The sequence below is a fragment of the Halichoeres trimaculatus genome, unplaced genomic scaffold (assembly GCF_033239565.1).
Source record: "Halichoeres trimaculatus isolate MK-OKI-2021-1 unplaced genomic scaffold, fHalTri1.1 fHalTri1_scaffold_7, whole genome shotgun sequence".
NCBI lineage: Eukaryota > Metazoa > Chordata > Actinopteri > Labriformes > Labridae > Halichoeres > Halichoeres trimaculatus.
Window position 1 is genome coordinate 21288213 of NW_027437185.1, and position 20284 is coordinate 21308496.

General features: G+C 40.8%; 1 protein-coding gene across 2 annotated transcripts; it reads left to right on the forward strand.

Annotated features, from left to right (window-relative positions):
- Positions 1 to 3330: 3330 nt before the first annotated feature.
- ssrp1a (structure specific recognition protein 1a) lies at positions 3331 to 16157 on the forward strand. 2 transcript variants are annotated; one of them, XM_074674552.1, is made up of 18 exons: positions 3331 to 3422; positions 4328 to 4407; positions 5721 to 5906; positions 8640 to 8745; positions 8866 to 9059; positions 9156 to 9256; positions 9406 to 9535; positions 9638 to 9741; positions 9983 to 10111; positions 10196 to 10417; positions 10788 to 10860; positions 13200 to 13332; positions 13433 to 13478; positions 13587 to 13719; positions 13865 to 14035; positions 14218 to 14315; positions 14409 to 14580; positions 15685 to 16157. In XM_074674552.1, the coding sequence occupies exons 2-18, from the start codon at positions 4354 to 4356 to the stop codon at positions 15751 to 15753; spliced, it is 2121 nt and encodes a 706-aa protein (XP_074530653.1). In that variant the 5' UTR covers positions 3331 to 3422; positions 4328 to 4353; the 3' UTR covers positions 15754 to 16157. The 2 variants fall into 2 exon arrangements, with proteins under 2 accessions (XP_074530653.1, XP_074530654.1); XM_074674553.1 differs by having other exon boundaries at positions 3352 to 3444.
- Positions 16158 to 20284: the final 4127 nt, after the last annotated feature.

The window sequence follows — 20284 nt, forward strand, 5'->3', positions numbered from 1 at the left end:
TGATCTTTCGTGCAGCGCATCATTTCACCACACAGACCTTTAGAAAATGCTCCTCTTCTTTCTCTCTTTCACCTTTGCTTTCTTTCTTTCTTTCTTTATTTCTGTCTTTCTTTCTTTCTTACTCTAGACATGGAGCAGCAGCCGCACCAGGCCTTCCCAAGGGGAGGAAAGAGTGTGTATGTGTATGTGCATGTGTGTCTGCTGAAATGTGAGTGTGTGTGTGTCCACTCACACCCTGACTAACGTGAATCATGTACTTTCTCATATCAGTGACAGCTAACTAGACAGGGGCTTTAGCTGCCTCTGACCCCTCAACCCCTGTCATTTTTTACTGCGAATAAGAGCCCGCACCAAGCCTCTCTTTCACACACACACAAACACACACAGTTTTGTACTTTCTCCCACTTTTCTGGTGTGTAAATCATAGCTTCCTCTCACGCATTCTCTTGGAAATCTAAAAAAAAACTTGAAAAACCTCTTTAATTCATCTGTATTTATTAATATTTATTTATATTCGCCTGTGGCTATTACTCCTATGATAACCTTAAAGGCCTCTGATGTGTAACGACATCAAATTGCTGCTCCATCACAATTTTTCTGCTCTAAAAACAAAATGAAAAGTGATTAGCTTTGGACTCAATTTGAATTTCTGAGAACACACTTTTGCACAAAAACTTGCAATGTTATTTTTTAAGAGATGAAATAGACAAGAGTGTGTAAAGGTCATCATTGTATTTTTTCCAATCTATCAGATTTTAGCAGAATTGAAATATTATGACGCATCTAAAATTGAGCACAAGTCTTAATATTCCATAAGAAACATTCAAAACTTTTCTAACCTGTGATAAAATTCTTAACTTAAAAAATGTCTTTCAATGAACAAATGACAGTAAAGTTGCAAATATGCTTACTGGTTGAAACAGTAACAAAACCGTTTAAATTAAAAGTTTTGTAACTTCTTTAAAAGTTTAACATGATCACAGAGCACCTACCTCTACTGAGGCTTTTCATTTTCTCCAAATCCTTTGACTCTGTTCAGACTTCTGTCTCTTTCTCTCTCTGTGTCTAAAGTTCATCCACTGGTAAATTGAAATAACCCGATGATGATGCCTCTTCTCTCCTTCGTTTAATAAAGACGAAAACTTTCCATCCTGTGTTGAGCCAGTGAAATATCCTCTGCTCCCTCACTAAAACTCTGGAGGTGATGAAGAAAGCTCGCAGGTGATTCCGCGTCTAAACTCTTTCTGAAGTTTTGCTGCTGATTTTAAATTACTGATTTCAAAGAGGAAGGGGCTGATGTATTGACAGCCCGCTGACTTGGTGCGTGTGGTCCGTGTGACAGGCTGAATAACGGCGGAGCCTTTTTGTACCTCCTCCTCCACCACCTCTTTACCCGGTCTCCTTTTCCTCCCCTCCTTTCCATCCCGCTTTCTCCTTCTTCCGTGGTCCTCCTCCTCCTCAGTGCTGCTGGTGATTCACCGGATTGACGCATCGCAGCTCAGCTTTGACAGAGCCGCTGATCCACGGGACTTGTCACAACTCATATCTGTCTCCCTCCGCTCGTCATCCTCATGAACTCGATGTGACTGCGGCTGTTTGATCTTTAATCGGCCTCTCTTTAATAAGGTGCTGGATCGGATCACGGCAGGCCAAGAGGACCCGGCGACCTCGAAACCCACAAATGATCCAGAAAGACAGGAATTGCATGTTCTCCTCTGTATCTCTCAGCCTGAAAATGTTTTCTAAATATTAATATTAATAAAACTATCTTCATCAAAACATTGATTAGGCTATATAAAATAAAAGCTGACCATAATTTTGGTGTTGCCAATTTAATTAACATAATTTCGCTTTGTTTAAAAATGCGAAAAATGTCTCATTTTATTTAAGAAGCCTCGTTTAAAGAAATTTAAAATAAAAAAGAGGCTGTATAGCTTAACAACATACCACATGTTTATGAAGTCAAGTAAGGTTTCCTCTATAAGTTGCCTCAGACGTTAATATCTCTCGACAGTAATATAAGGACTCCAGGGTCTATAAATTTGGAGGCCTCTGGTAAACTGCTGTGAAATAAAACACAGGTCGGGTCTATATCAGCAAGCAAATAACACAGACTAGCCCTTATTACAGAGTTCTTCGTCTGTTTTGTGTCTGTTTTTATGCCTGTTTCCGTTTTTGAAAACAAGTGTGCGCCTGCTCCTCGGCCTGTCTTTCTCCCCCTCTTCATTCCTCAGGTTTTGGTTTTTATTGACAGTAGGATTAAGGTGATCTTCTTCTCTCACCTCCACCTGTCCATCAGCATGCCAACAGCACGGCACCATTATATCACGCGCTTGCACAGGGGGGATTAGTTCAGCTTGTCTCGGAGAAAACAAATCATTTTCATTTGGCCTAAATATGAACTTTTTTGATCAGACGCGTCGACAGTCGCTAAAATAAGTGACAGGTTCGCACTTCTCCCAGTATGAATTAAACCGCTGACTCTTATGGAGGCAATGTCCTACAGGTAGGCTGTGGGTCAAGACTTTTCTGACAACTGATTTGTCAGACCTAATTATAAGACTTAATTATGAGACATTTGGAGAGTGAAAACCAATAGGCCCTAAAGCAAAACAGTATCTGACATCAAGAAAGGCTCAATTAAATTCTTGCTTCCTTCTTTCACTTAATGACAGATTGATTTTGCTGTATCCTGTAGTTGCATTAGCCTATTTCAATTAACCTCTGTAGCTAATCAAATTCGTATTAAAGAAAACCATGTCTGAAAAAAGAAATGTTTCTTGCTCAATGGGTAGCGAGATGATTTGTAGGGACCACGTTTTATAATTCACGCACAGTTGTGAGATTTTAGCTGGTCAAAGGTCTCTTCACTGTCAGTCCACTCTGTTTGAGATCAACGCAAAGTGGCTCTTCGGGCGCTTACGTTCAAGAGTGAAAATCCACTGTTCAATTTAAAAGAAAGGCTGGCCTGAGCAAGTTGCCACTCTAGACTATTTATTTTCTTCTCTGTGTAAAGAAAAAAAACTAGGAGAAATGCAATAACGATCCAGAGGGGAACAAGAAATTAGTTAAATACAGTAAAGTAAAAATAAAGCATACCAAATTCTATTAAATAGATGTGTTGTGCACCATCTAGTGGTGGTAAGGAGGAACTGCAATCTGGCTGTCCGCGTTGACCCTCTCACGCATTTCTGTTTTCAGAATTAAACTTGTGATAAGCACATAGAAAGCTTACACACGTTGCATGAAAACCTTAACATAAAACAGTAATTTTGTGTACTGCTGAGGAAAAAAACCTCTTAAGAAAATAAATTTCCCTCAGACCGGAAGAGAAATTAAAAATCCCTGTTGTTTCCTGTGACGTAGTGCTAGCTCCCGATGCTACACGCGGGAAACAAGCGAAGCCGTTCCTCACACTGACAGTAAGGCAGAAGTTTTCTAAATGTATGTTTGCTCTTCTTTTGAAAGTTACTCTGGAATATGAGTTTCGAGTCTGCAATGATAGTTTACCCACGGTTTCACATTTAGTTCTTACGTTTAGAAGAACAAACTGAATATCACAACAATTCTTTGCGCTGGCCTACAACTGTTGGAGCGCTCGATTTTATGCACGTCGTGCTCTCTTAGGGCGGATACATTTGCGCCTATCGTCAACCTGTCTAGGGAAACAAGTCAGTGCATCTTCGTGCAGTGAATTAAACGCACCCGGTGCAATTCAATGTAGCTAGGCTATCGTGAACGGCGCAGCATGGATAATTTGACTATTATTCAACATTTAGATGTATAGAAACGGGCAAGTCTCATCTTTAGCAACAGTTAACTTTGTGCTTAGAGAGAAGAAAATGGTATAAAATACTATTAAATCCGCTCTTTAAAGCGAAAACCACAGTTGACGATATTAACTGTGTGCTAGTTCACTTAGCTCTGAGCTACACTCGGTGCTTTAAGCTATGAGAGCGAGGTCTATGCGTCAGAAGTGAGAATATTACAAAATAAAGTTAACTGGAAAAATACTGTGTATTGAATCTACGCGACCACAAAGTGCCCTGAGAACCAGAGCAGTGCTGTAGGTATATCACTGTCCTTCTTTCATCAGACTGACTCAGTGCCTGGCTCAGTCATTGTGGGTCTGCGCAGTCATGTTGCCATGCACACTGTGTCAAACTTTTCCAGGAAATGATCAGGAGCTCAGACAACTGTGTAAATCAGTAAAAAGTTCAATTTTAAGATGTATAAATTTCAGAATTCCGGAGATACATTGAATGCTGTAATCTATAGAATATTTGTGTTGCTATATGTAATGTAGTTGGTTTTTTCCTGTTTGTAGCTCATCAGACATCGCCTTGAGCTGAGATGGGAGACACGCTAGAGTTCAACGAGATTTACCAGGAGGTCAAAGGCTCCTGGGTAAGTTTACTTATCAGTGGTTGTGATCGTGATGTGTTGGTTCTAATTCGGGAAAATAAATAACAATGTGGTTGTATGAGGTGGGAAACTACAAGTGAAGAGCGAGCAGGTGGTGTGACAAGACTTCAAGCTGGCAATATAAAAAGTCTTATAGTTCCCATCTGTAATATAAGAAGAAAGAAATTTAATCATTTTTTTAATAAATACTTTTAGTACTTCATTCAGTTTAATTCATATGAAAATAATAGAACATTTCAGTTTAATTGAGAGTAAATTACTCATTAATCAAAGAGTAATTTACTCTCAAAGAGTAATTGAGAGTAAATTACTCTTTGATTAATGGGCAGAGGTTATGGCTGTAAGTTTGTAGCCATTTATTCAGCAAAACATCAGACATTCAGCAGGGATCTCTGGAGCTATCTCACTGTTATAAGAGAGAGTGGCTTCAACTACCCCCCTAGAATCTGGCCAGATTTATTTTCCTGATGCATATTAAGGAATCTTTTAAAGGTGACAATCTGCCAAGTGGCTTTTATTCCTTTTTTTTCCCCTGAATTTCTCCTCAGGGATAAATAAAGTATAATCTGTTATATTCTCTGCTATTCAAATGACTCTTAATCTTTGCAGTCTGGCAGTGTCTGCAATTTCTTTGTCTGTCACCATTTCTTCTGCCTTATTTCTTATCATGGGTGCCCCAAAGTGTTTCCAGATGCCAGGTTTAAAAGCAGCTGGAGCGTACACAATATCAAATTCATGGTTCTGTTGTTGATGATGTCTGCAATTTTGGCTATACCAAATCTGGGACAGCAAGTAGAGTGCAAAAGATGATGAGCACATACCACTTTGCTTTACTGCAGCTAAATTATAACTATACTTTTGACCTTGTAATGTAAAATTGACAGTATTATCCCTATAAATGAATACTTTGGTCAGAGGTTGGACATCTCTGTGTGTTAAATGATGGATCCTAGGAAATACTCTGATAAGTTTACATACTGAATTAATGGTTTTAAGCGGTAATAACTGGTTAAAACAAACAGATTTTCTTATACAGCCTTTTTAACTGAAACATTAAGTTAAGGAAAATTACAAGAGCCCAGATTGACCGCTGTAAATTGCTTGTTGAGTCTGAAACCCAAACATTATTTTAGTATCATGACTCTCAAAACCATAAAATGTTCACATGGAAAGTAGTGGCGCCAACAGATGACTTATGGAGATGATGACTCCAAGTTAAAACCTCACACACATACACCTGAAGTAGATTGAAACATCAGTGTTAACACAAGTCCTGCTATTGTTCTTATTCACAGAATGATGGGCGGCTGCGGTTCAGTAAGCAAAATGTCGTTTATAAGAGCAGCAAGACGGGGAAGGTGGACAGCATCCCAGCTGGTGAGCTCAACCAGGCCCAGTGGAGACGAGTGTGCTTAGGTCATGGCATCAAGCTGGGCACCAGCACAGGACTCATCTACCAATACGACGGCTTCAGAGACACCGTGAGTGCTGTTTTATTGTGTTTTTCACATTTAGAGCAGTCAAATGGCACTTTTACAGTGCCTGAGATTCAGAAGGCTAAACAGGCTCATACTTCCTCCTGATTTTGTTCTTTTTTTTTCCAGTGGAACATCAATAGATCCTAAACCTTTCCCACTGGTTGCGTTTTCTGTTTCTGGGAAATAATTGTTACCTTACACGGAGGAGAACAAGGCCGCAGTGGAATATTACAGGCTGACACACACTGCTGTGTTGTTCAGCACTTTGTTTATAAAAAGTGATGTAACAAAAGCAAGGGCACCCAGAATAAACAACGTCCATCATGTATCTGACATTTTCCACTGGAAAAAAAATAAAGTAAAGGGCTACCATCTTGTGAAAAGGCCACTACCTGAGCGTGTATGTGTGGGTTGCAAACCAAAGCATGTGAATGAGTCGGCGCTTCTCTCCAGAGCTCCTAATGGGATTAATGAGGGAAACCAGCACTAGCATGTGTGTTCCATAAACAGTGCAATCATCGGCTCATGTGAGTCAGTGTTTATGTCGATCCACTGAAACAATTTGGCTCAGAGGAGAGACAAGGGAAAATAATTGCGGTTGTGCTTGTTTTTTATCACTGTGTTTTTTTTCTTTGCTCCTCTGAGTGTGTGGGGATCATCAGCACGCAAGTTAAAACACCAGGACTGAGGAGCGGGTAAAACCTGGAGTCTTGGTGGATGTGTCTCCTGGGGTTAATCAGCGTATTTTTTTCGTAGATGGAGTCTCTTGTCCTGGAGCAGGCTGTGATGTCATTGTTTATTATTCCACAGCTAGTGTCAGTAATCGGAAGTTGGCTGGAGGTTTGGCTGCTGGCGAGCAGCACAGAAGCTTTGATGCATCTGTCCTAATAAAGTATTCTTTAGCAAGACGTTGGCTCTCTACCAGAGAGAAACCGTCTGCTGGGGGAGCAGGGGATGTGCAGACATGTGTATGACTTCTCATGTAGTTTCCATGTTGAGTCAAGGATTGGCCCATGACACTGTCATATATATGGAGTGTGTGGCATTAATTAAGTGTGCAGAGATAACCCTTGAGGCTTTTGGCTGAAAATAAAATTATCTTATGTCAGTATTCTGTTCTGATTGTCATTTTTAGAGGTATCAAACTGTCCTTGACGAGGAGATCCTTTTTGATTCAAACTGCAATGGACGACAAATAATCAAAATAAAGATTGATACAATTTGATTTGTTGCCATTTGATTGAATGCAGATTGATAATTGATATTGTCACCCAAGCTATGTTTTACTTACAGTAACTAAGAGGAAATTAAAAACAAATCACTAACTTCATTGATAACAGAGTGAATTCAGTGGGTTCATAACCTGGTTTCTTGTTGTTTTTTACGAAGCAGAGAAAAAAAAATAAGGGAAGTAGAAATATTTTTCATGACTTTTTACTTCTGCTGCTCTTTAATCAAAAGGCTTTTGTGGATTTGTTTTATATTCTGACACAAAGGTGCTGAAAAAGCAGCGTTTCTGAGAGGGAACTCTGAAACTGATGAAGTAAGTGTGTTTGATGCCAGCTCTTGGGAGCAGGAGTGAGTTAGGAGGTGATTTTGTTGGAGTTGCCTGTTTTTTTTGTTTTGTTTTGGGTTTTTTGGTCTTAATGATGGTCAGAATCCTTCCCATTTAAAACGACTCTTCACGCCCAACATTTATGATCCTTGGTTAATTAAAAAGAAGAGCTTCTATCATGACATAACTAAGAAACATATTGTGTTTCCAGTATCTTTGTTTGTTTTAATATAAATATGAGTTTGATGTTAACAGAACTGGTTGCAAAAATTAGTTATAAATGCCAGTTGAGGATGTGTGTGTGTATGTGTGTATGGGTGGGTGGTTGGAAGAGGCCTGTGTTTATTACAATTAAATGAGCTGAAAAACAACAAATCTGCCAAAAACTGTAACGAGGAGTGGAGAAACACTCACCAGCAGGCCTGATGAGGACTCACATCCACACATAAACACAAACAGGCGCTTCAGTGTACTTTTTATGAAGTTCCACATGTGGTCACACATGCTTCCAGATCTAAACAGCGTTTTAATCCAGGCTAACTAACAGGCTGATGAAGTGCACTGCTCACACACAGACACACACAGACACATACAGCGACTCTCTGGGCTCTAATTGGCTGTAATAACCTTATGGACAGGCAGATATCCAGGTGCATAAACTATGTTCCCACAGAGTCTCCATCACTTCTCTCTCACATACTACAATCACTTCCACATGTGTGTGTGTGTGTGTGTGCGCGAGCATGTATGTGTGAGATCCTAGGACAGTGCGTGCGTGTGTGATTGAGCATGTGTTTGTCACACTGTGTGAGTGTGTGTCCTCTCCAGTTGTAAGCAGGCCTGCAGGATAAATAAACAGGCTGATTGTCAGCGGTGGTGTGGAGGGGCGGAGGACAGACAGGGTGGATGGATTACATTCACCTCCGCTGTTCCCAAATGGCCTCAGTGGCGGGCGTGGTTATAATTATGTTTTGATTAATTAGCCCTCAATCCCCTGGCTCTTTGGGAGGCTGTTTTTCTTAGCTCTGACCCGTGCTGTACCGGTCTAATACTGCCTCACTCATTTAAAGCTCTTACTTTTTACACTTCTTATTTCTCCCTTTTTCTTTTCATCCTTTCTTGTCGACTTCATTTTCCCCACCACCACCGCTCTACTGCGACTCCTACCTTTGATCCATCAGGACTTTGAGAAGATCTCTGAGTTTTTCAAGGCAAACTACAAGGTGGAGCTCACCGAGAAGGACATGTGTGTCAAAGGATGGAACTGGGGAACGGCAAAGTTTTCAGGTAAAGGAGAAAGTAAAAACACACACACCACTCTGGCCTCTGTGCAACATGATCAGACCCTCTCTCTAATAGTCTTTGTGGTTAATCTGCTCATAATGAGTAAAATCTCTCTGTCTGCAGGGCCGCTGTTATCCTTTGACGTAAATGACAACACAGCGTTTGAGATCCCACTGTCCAACGTGTCCCAGTGTGCTACTGGGAAGAACGAAGTCACCCTGGAGTTTCACCAGAACGACGACACAGAGGTCTCCCTCATGGAGGTCCGATTCTATGTCCCGCCCAGCCAGTCCGATGAAAGACAAGACCCTGTGGAGGTAAAGGACTACTGCCTCCTTCTGTCATCTTTTTTCTGTTTTTTTTTAATCCCCGTTAAAATGTTACTAAAAGCGTGTTTGTATGTTTTATTTCAGGCCTTCGCTCAGAGTGTGTTGTCTAAGGCTGATGTGATCCAGGCCACAGGAGACGCTGTGTGTATCTTCAAAGAGCTGCAGTGCCTCACACCCAGAGGAAGGTAAAGTATCTTCACCAAACAGGCACAAATGTCCTCACTCATGTTTTCTCATCAAGAGGAATGAACCCTAGAAAGATTTGAACAAAATTATTGCAAACGCAACTTTCTAAGTTTTAGTTTGGGTTACTTTTCTTTGTGTCCTTAAACAGATATGACATCCGTATCTACCCGACTTTCCTTCACCTCCATGGTAAAACCTTTGATTATAAGATCCCCTACACCACCGTCCTCCGTCTGTTCCTCCTGCCACACAAGGACCAGAGGCAGATGTTCTTTGTTGTAAGTATACTGTACTTTTACCCCCGAAAACGTGCTTCCCCCTGCTGCCTGATGCTCCTTCTCACACCCTTCCCCTCTCTTTATCATTTTGTTGTCTTGTAGATCAGTCTGGATCCTCCCATCAAGCAGGGTCAGACCCGCTATCACTTCTTGATCCTGCTTTTCTCCAAAGAAGAAGACATCAACCTCACTCTCAACATGAGCGAGTGAGTTTTTAGTGTAAAAGATGATGCCGTTTAAGCAACACAGTGCACTTCTTGATGTAGTGAAGCATATTTCCTCTAGAGGGAGCCAGAGATCTGAAGGAGTGATTGTCATGTGTTATCATTAGTGACAGAAGCCTCCTATTATTTTTTTTTGCATTACTTTTTACAAACACTCCAAAAAGTGTGAAATGATCAGATTTCAGGAATGTAAAAGCTTTTCTTGCCTCTTTGTGCCCTCCAGGGAGGATGTGGAGCGTCGTTTTGAGGGGAAACTCAGTAAAAACATGTCAGGTTCCCTGTATGAAATGGTCAGCAGAGTGATGAAGGCTCTCGTCAACCGTAAGATCACTGTGCCTGGAAACTTCCAGGGGTGAGTACCATGTGAGGTATATTTAAAACGTGTTACTCTATGCTGATTTACAGGTCCTGATCATTTGGTTTCAATCTCCCACAGCCATTCTGGAGCTCAGTGCATCACCTGCTCCTACAAGGCCTCTTCTGGCCTCCTCTATCCACTGGAGAGGGGCTTCATCTATGTCCACAAGCCCCCTGTGCACCTGCGCTTTGAAGAGATCTCCTGCGTCAATTTTGCCCGAGGAACCACTACAACGAGATCCTTTGACTTTGAGATTGAGACAAAGCAGGGAAATCAGTACACCTTCAGCAGCATTGAGAGGTGAGGAGACAGAAACTGTTCTGTAAGCACACAGAGCTCTCTGTGAGCTGTCCGGTTTTTGACGATGTGAAGATGTGGCATCTACAATGATCATGGTGACCTTATACCAGAAAACCTCCAACACGTTTATGTCAAGGACAAGTTGAATAAAATCACAACATGATTCACTGTAAAAATTTCCTGTGAGACTCAAAATTCAAATCTGTGAATGACCACTCTGACTTGTTGGTGCATCTTTAGTTGTAAGGGGGTGTCAAGCATCATTCTTTTAAAACTCTTTGAAGAAAAAAAGTCAGAAGGTATCAAATGAATTCATCCAGGCTCTGAGCGGACAATGACCTCTGTCCTCTTCTCACCTCTGCTCCTTTAGGGAAGAGTACGGCAAACTGTTTGACTTTGTTAACGCCAAGAAGCTCAACATCAAGAACCGAGGCTTTAAAGAGGTAACCAGTTTTTCATCCAACACCTCCCAGTGTGTGTAAGAAAAGACTTTTCTGACACGAAACTTCCTTTAAAGATATTGATGCTTGTTGCCCTTCTCCTGTGTGTCTGTCCTTGTACCTCTGTAGAAGAAGGTGGGTATGGTAATGGGCGTCATGTGTGGACCAGGTTTTGATTTTACCCGTGTGGAGTGATTCCTGCTTGCATGGCGTGCTGCTGTGTGTGCGTGATGCTGAGATTGTGTCTCATATCGGTATCGGTACAAATTGCAGTAAATTTGATAAATCCTGAGTAATTTTCGTCTAATCATGGGACATTTGGTTGAAGGGGTGCGAATGTGATAACTGGGTTTGTGTTTTTTTGCATCGTGCTGACTAATGTGTGGCCGGGGGGCTTTTGGTGTGCTTTAACTCAACACAGCCGTCATCATGACAGCTGCCTTAACATGTGCAGAGCTGGTTTGATTGGTCTTAATGCTGTCTGTTGACATGTACAACCTCCTGGTTTTGACTGAAGTCCAAACACCGGGTCTACAGTAATGTGGTCGTCTACTGATGCTGTGACAGGGTCAGCAGCAGGGTCAATGAAAACAAATGAGCCCACTTATCATTTCCTGTTTGTGTTGAACAAAAGCATCTCTGAGACACGTCGTCTGTGTATCCCACAGTCAGCAACGCTAACAAAGCATGGAGATTAGAAATAAAGGTGGCTTTTACCTCAGCAGGGCCCTTCATTTCCCCTTAAACTGTTAAAAGAAAAAGGTGGAGATGAACCACTCAGGATCATCAATCTGCTTCTTTGACACTCTTCTCAGTTGCCCTAAGCAGACATTTGGGTCAAAGAGCACCAGCTGGACATACACCAGGGTGTAACCTCACTTCTGAATCAGAGCTGAAAGTTTTTCACTGAGTACCAGTCACATTCAGGACCTGGTTTGGTTTTCTCTTAAAAAAAAATCTTTTAAGCCTGGGCTTCACTTTGCACCTGAGAAGGAGCAGGTATAAGAATAAGTTAGAAGGTCTCAGACCCAGCTCTTAGGGAATTTTTAGTAGAGCCCGACCGATTGATTAATTAATTATTATGCCTGTCACCGATTAATCAACATCGACCAAAATGTATCCGATTATAAAAAATTTTGGCTCCACGGAGATTCTGTCGCTTCTTCTGTGTGTCTGTGTGTTGGGCTGCATGCTGCCCGTTTGCCCGCCCCCTCTGTTCACCATTATGAAATGTAAGACTTAAAAGAAGGGGATTTTAACATCGAGTTAGTTGCTTTTTTGAGAGATAAACAAAGATAAATGGTACTGTTATTTCACACATCCACCATTGTCTAATGTAAGACTATAATACCACGTTTTAACGTCGTGTAAGTAGCTTGTTGTGTGTTTACAGTTTGACTTTCTATTCTACTTACTGTGTTTAAAGTTTTACTTCTTTATTTAATATTGTGTTTACAGCTTGTTCTTATTTATCATTGGTTTACACTACAGTTCTTGTGTTTACAGTTTTATAATTTAAGTTCCTTGTGTTAATTTAACAGCGTTCTGTCTCTGTCTTGAATCGTATGGGTATTATAATAATTTGTGTTCATATACAGTACATATCCTGTGTATGTCAATGAATTTATTATATATATCAGCCGATATATCAGATATCGGCTTGTTTTTGCCCCCAGTATCGGCATCGGCCTCGAAAATCCCATATCGGTCGGGCTCTAATATGTAGCTCTAATTGTGTTGAAGGTTGAACTATAATGTTGCAGCAATTAACTGTGGTTAGTTATGGACACCTTAATCTACATAGTAAAAAAAAATCTTCTTGCTCTTAATGGCAGCACCTGTAGACAAATAACTTGCCGCACTTTGTTGCACTTACTAAGCCTTTACCTTCTGTCAAAATTCTTGCTTGTGTTGTACGTCTTTTTGGACAAAAGCATCTGCTAAATGAAACTGTATAAGATTGTGAGGTCAAAAATTAACTGGATGGCTGCATGTAGCTTTTACAGGATGATGGATGAAAGTGGGTTAAGGTGAAAGGACTCCATGATCAGACTCAACTTAGTCAGCTGAATGCAGTGATTTTTGTTGTTGTTGTTGTTGTTGTTGATAAGCCTTGTTCCAAGTAACTCACAAGCTCTTTCCTCGATGGTGACGTGTTAGAAACAGGGTGCTCTCCTCTCCTTGCTGGAGCTGATTTCACTTAAAGTTTACACAAATAAGTTCTTGGATGCTGGGCGACGCGAGTGGCTTTAAAATGAGCTGTCCAAGGAAAAATGTACATACAGTTTACATTTTATTGTTACTGCTGTTTTAAGTATTCTAACAAAGAAGTTTACTTTCAGGGTATGAAGGGTAACAATGATGAGTACAGTGACTCCGATGAAGACCAGCACGATGCCTATCTGGAGAGGATGAAGGCCGAGGGTAAAATCAGAGAGGAGGGCAACGACAGCGATGAATCTGACGGTGAAAGTGGTGAGTCAGTGTCCCAGTTGAACCCAAGCTAATAAAACGGATTTATTTAAGAGATCAGGATGTTTTGATTGGCTGTTTGACTTTTCTTTTTCACTTATAGACGAGTCCTTTAACCCTGGAGAAGAAGATGATGACATTGCAGAGGAGTTAGTGACTTTTCTTTGTTGATCATTTCAACCGAGTTTTGGTTTCATCTGATGCAGATTGTCTAACAGTCCCCTGTTTCTTTTTCTGTGTTCACTTCTACCAACCAGGTATGACAGCAACGCATCTGCAAGTGAAAGCAGTGATGAAGGTGATGACAGTGAAAATGAGAGTGCAAAGAAGAAGAAAGTCAAAAAAGCCAAAGTGGTGAAGGAGAAAAAGGAGAGAAAACCACGCAAAGAGGTGAGAGAGTGAGCTGGAAAAGTAAACATGAGGAAATGATGTCCAGACAAGATGAAATTCAAAGGATTTTTTTCAAAGTAAAAGCCTCATAAACACATGCAGATGTATAAACCTTAATCAACCTTCATGAAATCTTTATCTGTAGAAGAAGCAGAAAAAAGACACCGGTGGCCCCAAAAGACCAATGAGTGCCTACATGCTGTGGCTCAACGCAAGCCGTGAACAGATTAAGTCGGAGAACCCAGGAATCTCCATCACCGAGATTTCTAAGAAAGCTGGAGAGATGTGGCGACAACTGGGCAAAGAGGAGAAGGAGGTGAGACAAAGTGGCTTTAGATTTCTAGTTCAAACTCTACTTTACGAAGTCTTTCATTCAAGTTATTCTCTTTAGGATTAAAAGACTGTCAGGATGTTTTACAGACTCTCATTTTTCTTTTTTTTCTTTTGAAGCGTAAGTTGAACTTATTGGATATGATGCTTCATGTTTTTTCTCTTTAGGAGTGGGAGACTAAGGCAGGAGAGGCCAAGCGTCAGTACGACAAAGCAAAGAAAGAGTACACAGAGAGCGGTGGAGGATCAACCTCCAATCCTAAGAAGTGAGACACCCAACATTTAAACATTTGAACTCGTGTTTTGTGTCTTGATACCCACCAGTCTGAACTGCTTGTTCCTCCCTCTTCATCTATTAGGGAGAGTAAAAAGTCTGGAGGGAAGAAGGAGGAGAAGAAGAGGAAGTCTGCCGGGGGAGATAAGGACAGGGATCGGGGCACCAACGACAGCTTTAAAAGTAAAGAATTCATCGAGACCAGCGAGGAGAGTTCGTCAGACTCTGACCGCAAGAGCAAAGCTAAGAGGAAGAAGGTAAAGCCAGTAATGATATCAAACGGATAATGGTTCCAGCAGGAGAAACCATGATGACATTGATCCTCGTCTGCTCCTCCAGTTCCACCTCATCAGTCAGGCCTCGTTGGCTGCTGTCAGCAAGTCTCTGATTGAGGGTCTCATTTTAATGCAACAAGAAATGCATTTAAGCATAACCACCTTAATGTTTGCTATAGAGACATTGATTTGTGTGGCGTTGTGGAAATAAAGTAGTCCACTGGGTTTTTTCTGATCATCAGATGTTACAGGACAGAATAGAGAGACACCTAAAGTGTGAAGCAGTGGTCTGTTAGTGTGACTAAATTATTACAGCAGCTTTGCTTAAATAAAACTACCGTACATATGAGATTCAAAGCAAATGGAAGAAGCTACTCATGTATCAAGCTGTTCTATTTTTTATTTTTTTGATCTCAAAGTGTTTCACGTCTGCATAAATCTAGCTGTCCAAATTGCTTTAATTAATTGGACATTCGAGAGGGAAAAGGGAAGACAGGAAATGGAGGGGAAAGAGAGGAGAATATGACAAGCGGCAAAGGTTGCCGAGCTAAATGGGATTTGCAGTGTGATGGTTGTAACCACTTGGCCATCAATGCGCTCCAAAGAGGAGTTTAGAGACAGTTTAAACTGGCGTGACGTGGAGCTCTTACTTCTTGGACTAAAAGATATCTGAAGAAAATACGAGGAATAGTTTCAGAGTGAGAGATAACAGAGGCAATTTCTGAAATGTACTCTTTCACTTCTCCCTGCTCATGACTGAGTTCTCTATCAGGAAGCCGTTCCCCAGTTAGCTCTAAATAAAACTCCTGGTTATTTAACTCTGCGTCTTCTGAAATGTATGTGCTGGTTGAAGAGCATACATAACTCTTCAAGTTGTGTATAAATCTTGATAAAACCTTAAAATGTTTCGTCCTTTGCCATTGAGACACTGAAGTAAAACCATCTCTGGATCGAAGTGTAACCTGGGTTTAAAAATGTGAATTGTTTCTCATGTTTAGATGAAGAATTCTGTTACAAAGCTGCTCTCGTCTGTTTCACCTTTCACATCTTTTGTACTTACCTCTTTTTCTTCATGATCTTATTCAGCAGGAGTCAGAGGATGAGGAGGAGGAGGCTGTATCCACACCTGCCAGCTCAGAGGAAGAGTCAGACTGAACACACACGCATACACACAAACACGGACCAAGGATTCATATACTCTGTGTTGATTTCACAAAAATGGACTGACAGAAGCATCCACAGACTTAAGTTGTTTTTTTTCTACATTTTTATAAATACAAATACATCTATTGGTTCTGAAGCTCACATTATATTTGATATCTGATAACTCTCCAACCATTGAAACAGAGGAATACTTGTGAAATTCTTAACCCATAGTTCTTGATGGGTTTTTTCATTTTAGCTGCGGGGATTGTTGTTGTAGTTTAATAGCACCGTAAGTGTGGGGACGACCAGGTGAATTAATGTGGATATGAAACGACTCAGTTCCTCCGGGTAGAGACTTTGATATACAAAAATAAGTGTAGTTGTGTTTTGACGTGTCATGTTTTCAAGCTCAAATAAATGTGTTTTTTTAAGAAAATTCTTGAATCGCTGTTTTTGTGATTTCTGAGCATAAAGTTGTACAGGTGCATCTCAGGAAGTCAGAATATTGTGGAAATTTTTATTTATTCCAGCAAAAAGTGAAGCTCCTGTAGGTTCAATACACAGTGTGATATACTTCAAGCTTTTATCCCTGATTTTGAAACACAATTAGAGTGTTAAGATCATGTTTTTCTGCATCAGTGTGGAGAGGCATGAAAGTGGACTGGTTGCTTTGAGGCCAGCCTTCAGCTCATCGGTTACAGGGTCTGGTGTCTCATCCTCAAAGTGTGTGCAGGTGCCAAGTCCTGCGTTGATTTGTAATCTACATCGACATGAGGCTTGTCAATAGAAAGATGCATGAAGGAATAAAAAATCCACTAAAGAGTAAACAGTCACGGGTACATCTATAACAATGAAATAAGGTTAAACCTGATAAATGGCTAGAGTTAGATGGATGTATGTAAAATTTAATTGTAAGGGCAAACTGTATGATAGGCTGGTTTGGTTTCTAAACAAAAGGTGGATTCGGGTTTTCTACAACAACAAAAAAACATTTTGTGATTTTGGTCAAATTCTTCCACGGTGTAAGGTCATGGCACCAGTTGTTCGACGTGTACTTTACAGGGTAGGGCTGCGCACCTGAACTCAACCCTACAATGTTCAAGAAATAAACCTAGAAATTAGTTTTTGGTTTTTTTGAATAACAGGTTACCAATTCAAATGGGATTAAGCCGGCTAAAGTCTAAATGTAGCATCTTGAAGTAAAGTAGTTTAAGACGTTGAACTGGGGTGAAATTTTTTAAGACTATTTCACTCGTTATTTTTTACCAACTTCAGTCTAAAGAGCTGACAGTAGTTTTGGTGTTTCGAATTTCTACAGGATCTCTTTCAACATTGGTGATGCACATCAGGCTAAAATAACCAGGTGCAGTGGTTTTGGAGTGTGTGTTATCAGGGAAAGTTAGATGGCAATGCTGGTCACTGTTTGTGGTTTCAAAGAGGAGGCCGAGGCCTAAGTACACCGTGGTTTGTAAAAGGGCTGCTATATTAGGGTCAGACAGAGTGGTTTTTAAGAGCCCAACACTCCCGGATGTGTGGCTCAGTCCCACATGGACAGAGTCGGTTTGATGTCGATGAGGTCTTATTCCTGAACCTTCTCCTACTGTAAGTCCAATAAGATGTCCTGAGCGTGACTCCTCTTATTTACTGGAAATGCTGTGATGGTCTTTACACTCTCCCTTGACTTTTGTAAGTCTAATAGTGTGTCCCAAATACTTCCATACTCAAATACTCAAAATTTTGAGTATACTGCATCAAAATGAAAAGCAGTATGCATAGTATGCAAAAAATGAGTATGCAAAAGTACCAGGATGATGTGCTCAAATCGGCCGGGATTTGGAGTATGCAGCTGTAGACACTCAACGCATTCATTTCCTCCTCTGGCGGAAGAGAGCTGTGGCCATTCGCTCAGCACAGTAAAAATACAAATAAACAATACATACCGGGACATCTTCAGCCAGTAGGAGGAGGAGATGTTGTTGGCGCAACAATTACGGCAAAGCAAAGTGCGATTGAAATTCATTGTAATTATAATGAAAGATGGTAAGATCTTGATATTTTGATCTTGTTATTAGCTCTATTTAATATACTACTGCAAAGGCTTTGAAAATTTGCGGGCAAATAGTGGCGGTATTTGGCGGAAATGCGCTGGAAGCCGGTCACAATCAGACGTAGAAGAAGAAGAGGTCGACATCATGTCGTCATTTTCGCTAAGTACGGCGCTCGGCAGTATGCGATTTGAGACAGCAGTACATCCTCAAATTCGCGCACTAAGCCAGTGAATATGTAGTACGCTTAGTACACTCAATTTGAAAATTTTGAGTACACAGAATGGAAGTATGCGATCTGAGACACACTGAGGCATGAAACAAAATGTGGTGCATATCATAATCCCCAAAAACAAATACATTATTTCCTGCAGATGTCAAATGCTTTTGTCTCTAAATTAAACTGAATTTGATCACAAACCTCTAAAACAAACAATGTATTTTTTATATGTAGGATTTTATGATGTGCTAGGCTAGTGGCAACCCCAACTATATTGTTTTACCTCAAAATACCCCCTGATGTTCCTTTGATTTCTTTATCCATTGAGCTTTAAGCTGCTCATCAATCCAACAGTTATGAAACAGAGTCTGAGACACCTAAATTGTTTCCATAGAAATACGTGGAACAATCTTGTGTACCTGTGGAGTGTATTTGTGATGTTTTGTCCATGTGGTCTTGGGATGTTTGTGTCCTGGTATGTCCTAAATGTGTTGGTCTAAGATGGACTGGGTGTGAATGTGTTTACAGAGAACTCTTCCTGTTACATGATGATCACTTACGCTATGGTTTCCTCTTTCCCTACAAAATCCATCCCTCCACTCCCCACTCCTATGACAACCAGTATCTGTGGACATATATAGGTTTCATGTTTTCAGTTACTATTACAGGAATGCTATCATGTTGCTGTGCGATAATGTTAGGATCATGTGCAGCCTGGAAGCTTTTGCGCTTGTTTGTGCGTCTAAAGCATGCACGTGTGCTCATGTGTGTCTTGTCTTGTCTTGTCTTGTATTAGATTACCATTAATTGACCACAAACATAATGGACCCACTTAAGAAATGACATAGTCTCTAGGCACATACATCTACTCACACACACACACACACTCTGTCACTGCATCATTACATTATCTCTATGATGTGAGAGGCATTAATGCTTGTGAGTGTATTGAGAAATGGTCGTATCACATGTCACATTATTGCAGAGTTGTCAGTAATGCCAGAGAGTAATTTATGACGGCAGTTTTAGATCCAGGCCTCTGATAGGAGCCTGTAGGTACAGAATTTTCTTTCTAGATTTCTGAGGCACCAAACAACAATCATAATGTCTCTAAGCTGTCACAGCAACAGTTCAGATTTTTAGAAGTTTCTTTGACTTGCTGCAAAGAAACAAAGAGCCGACTATGAAACATGAAACAGTCAGTCCTCTCCACAAGCAGCGTCTAAAATTAATGAATCTTATTAGAAAAATCACACTTTCCTGCCAGAAAAATTTGAAAGAAGTAGATCCAATTTCATGCATTCTGGTGCATTTTATCGTCTTTTTCTGAATGTACCCCTCTCCCTCTTACCTATCTAATGTAAATTGCTCCTTGAAATGAAAATAAGAATGAAATAATAATTTCATTATTAATGAGCACAATTTCACAGCAAACTTAAGGCATCTCAGATTATGCCTTTGCGATAGTGAGGCACTGGGCATCAGATGATTTTGAAAATACTAAACTTCCCAATAAGCCATGTGATATTTTCTTTAACTAAGTGTCACCTTTGCTGCACTCACCTCAACAACAGAGCTGTCTCCACTGCCCCTGCCTCTGACTCACTTTCAATCTCAGCAACCTTTATCAGGAGATGCACTGAACATTCTTTCATATTGATAATTGAAATGCTAGGCTAGGCGCCACCCTGTTGGCTATGTCTGCCTTTTGCAGCAGCTCTCTCTCCTTTGTCTGTTTCTTGTAATTCTTTGTCTCTATTTCTATCTTTGCATTTGGAGGGGATCATTACTTTGTATGGCTCATTTGTTGGTCATGGACACCAAACTTTTTGTGTCTTCAGTGATATTTTTACTACTTTTTCTCCTGTGTTTGTATGGAGATCCTACATGTAGCCATGGCTGCATTGTTTACATGTGCTGTTAGCAGCTTGTAGCATGTCAATGCTAACTGGTGTAAGGCCTGGTGTCTTCCCAAAAGGTGAGGAGAAGGAGGTGAGGACGACGTGCTGGTTCTCAGGTGTGAGCTAAGAAGTGACAACATCGACCTGTTCTTCCATCCATTGTTATTTGGACCGTAAGATCTGTCTCCACTAAGATGGATGAGCTAGCTGTGCTAACCCAGCGACAGAGGGAATACAAGACAAAACATCAGACACCAACGCCATATTGGAAGAACTTCACCTGCTGTGAGCAGACATGATACAGGAGACAGAGGCCGAACAGACTGCTGAAGAAGCTCAGTCCTTGACCCTGTGGAGGTGGAGGCTGGCTGAAC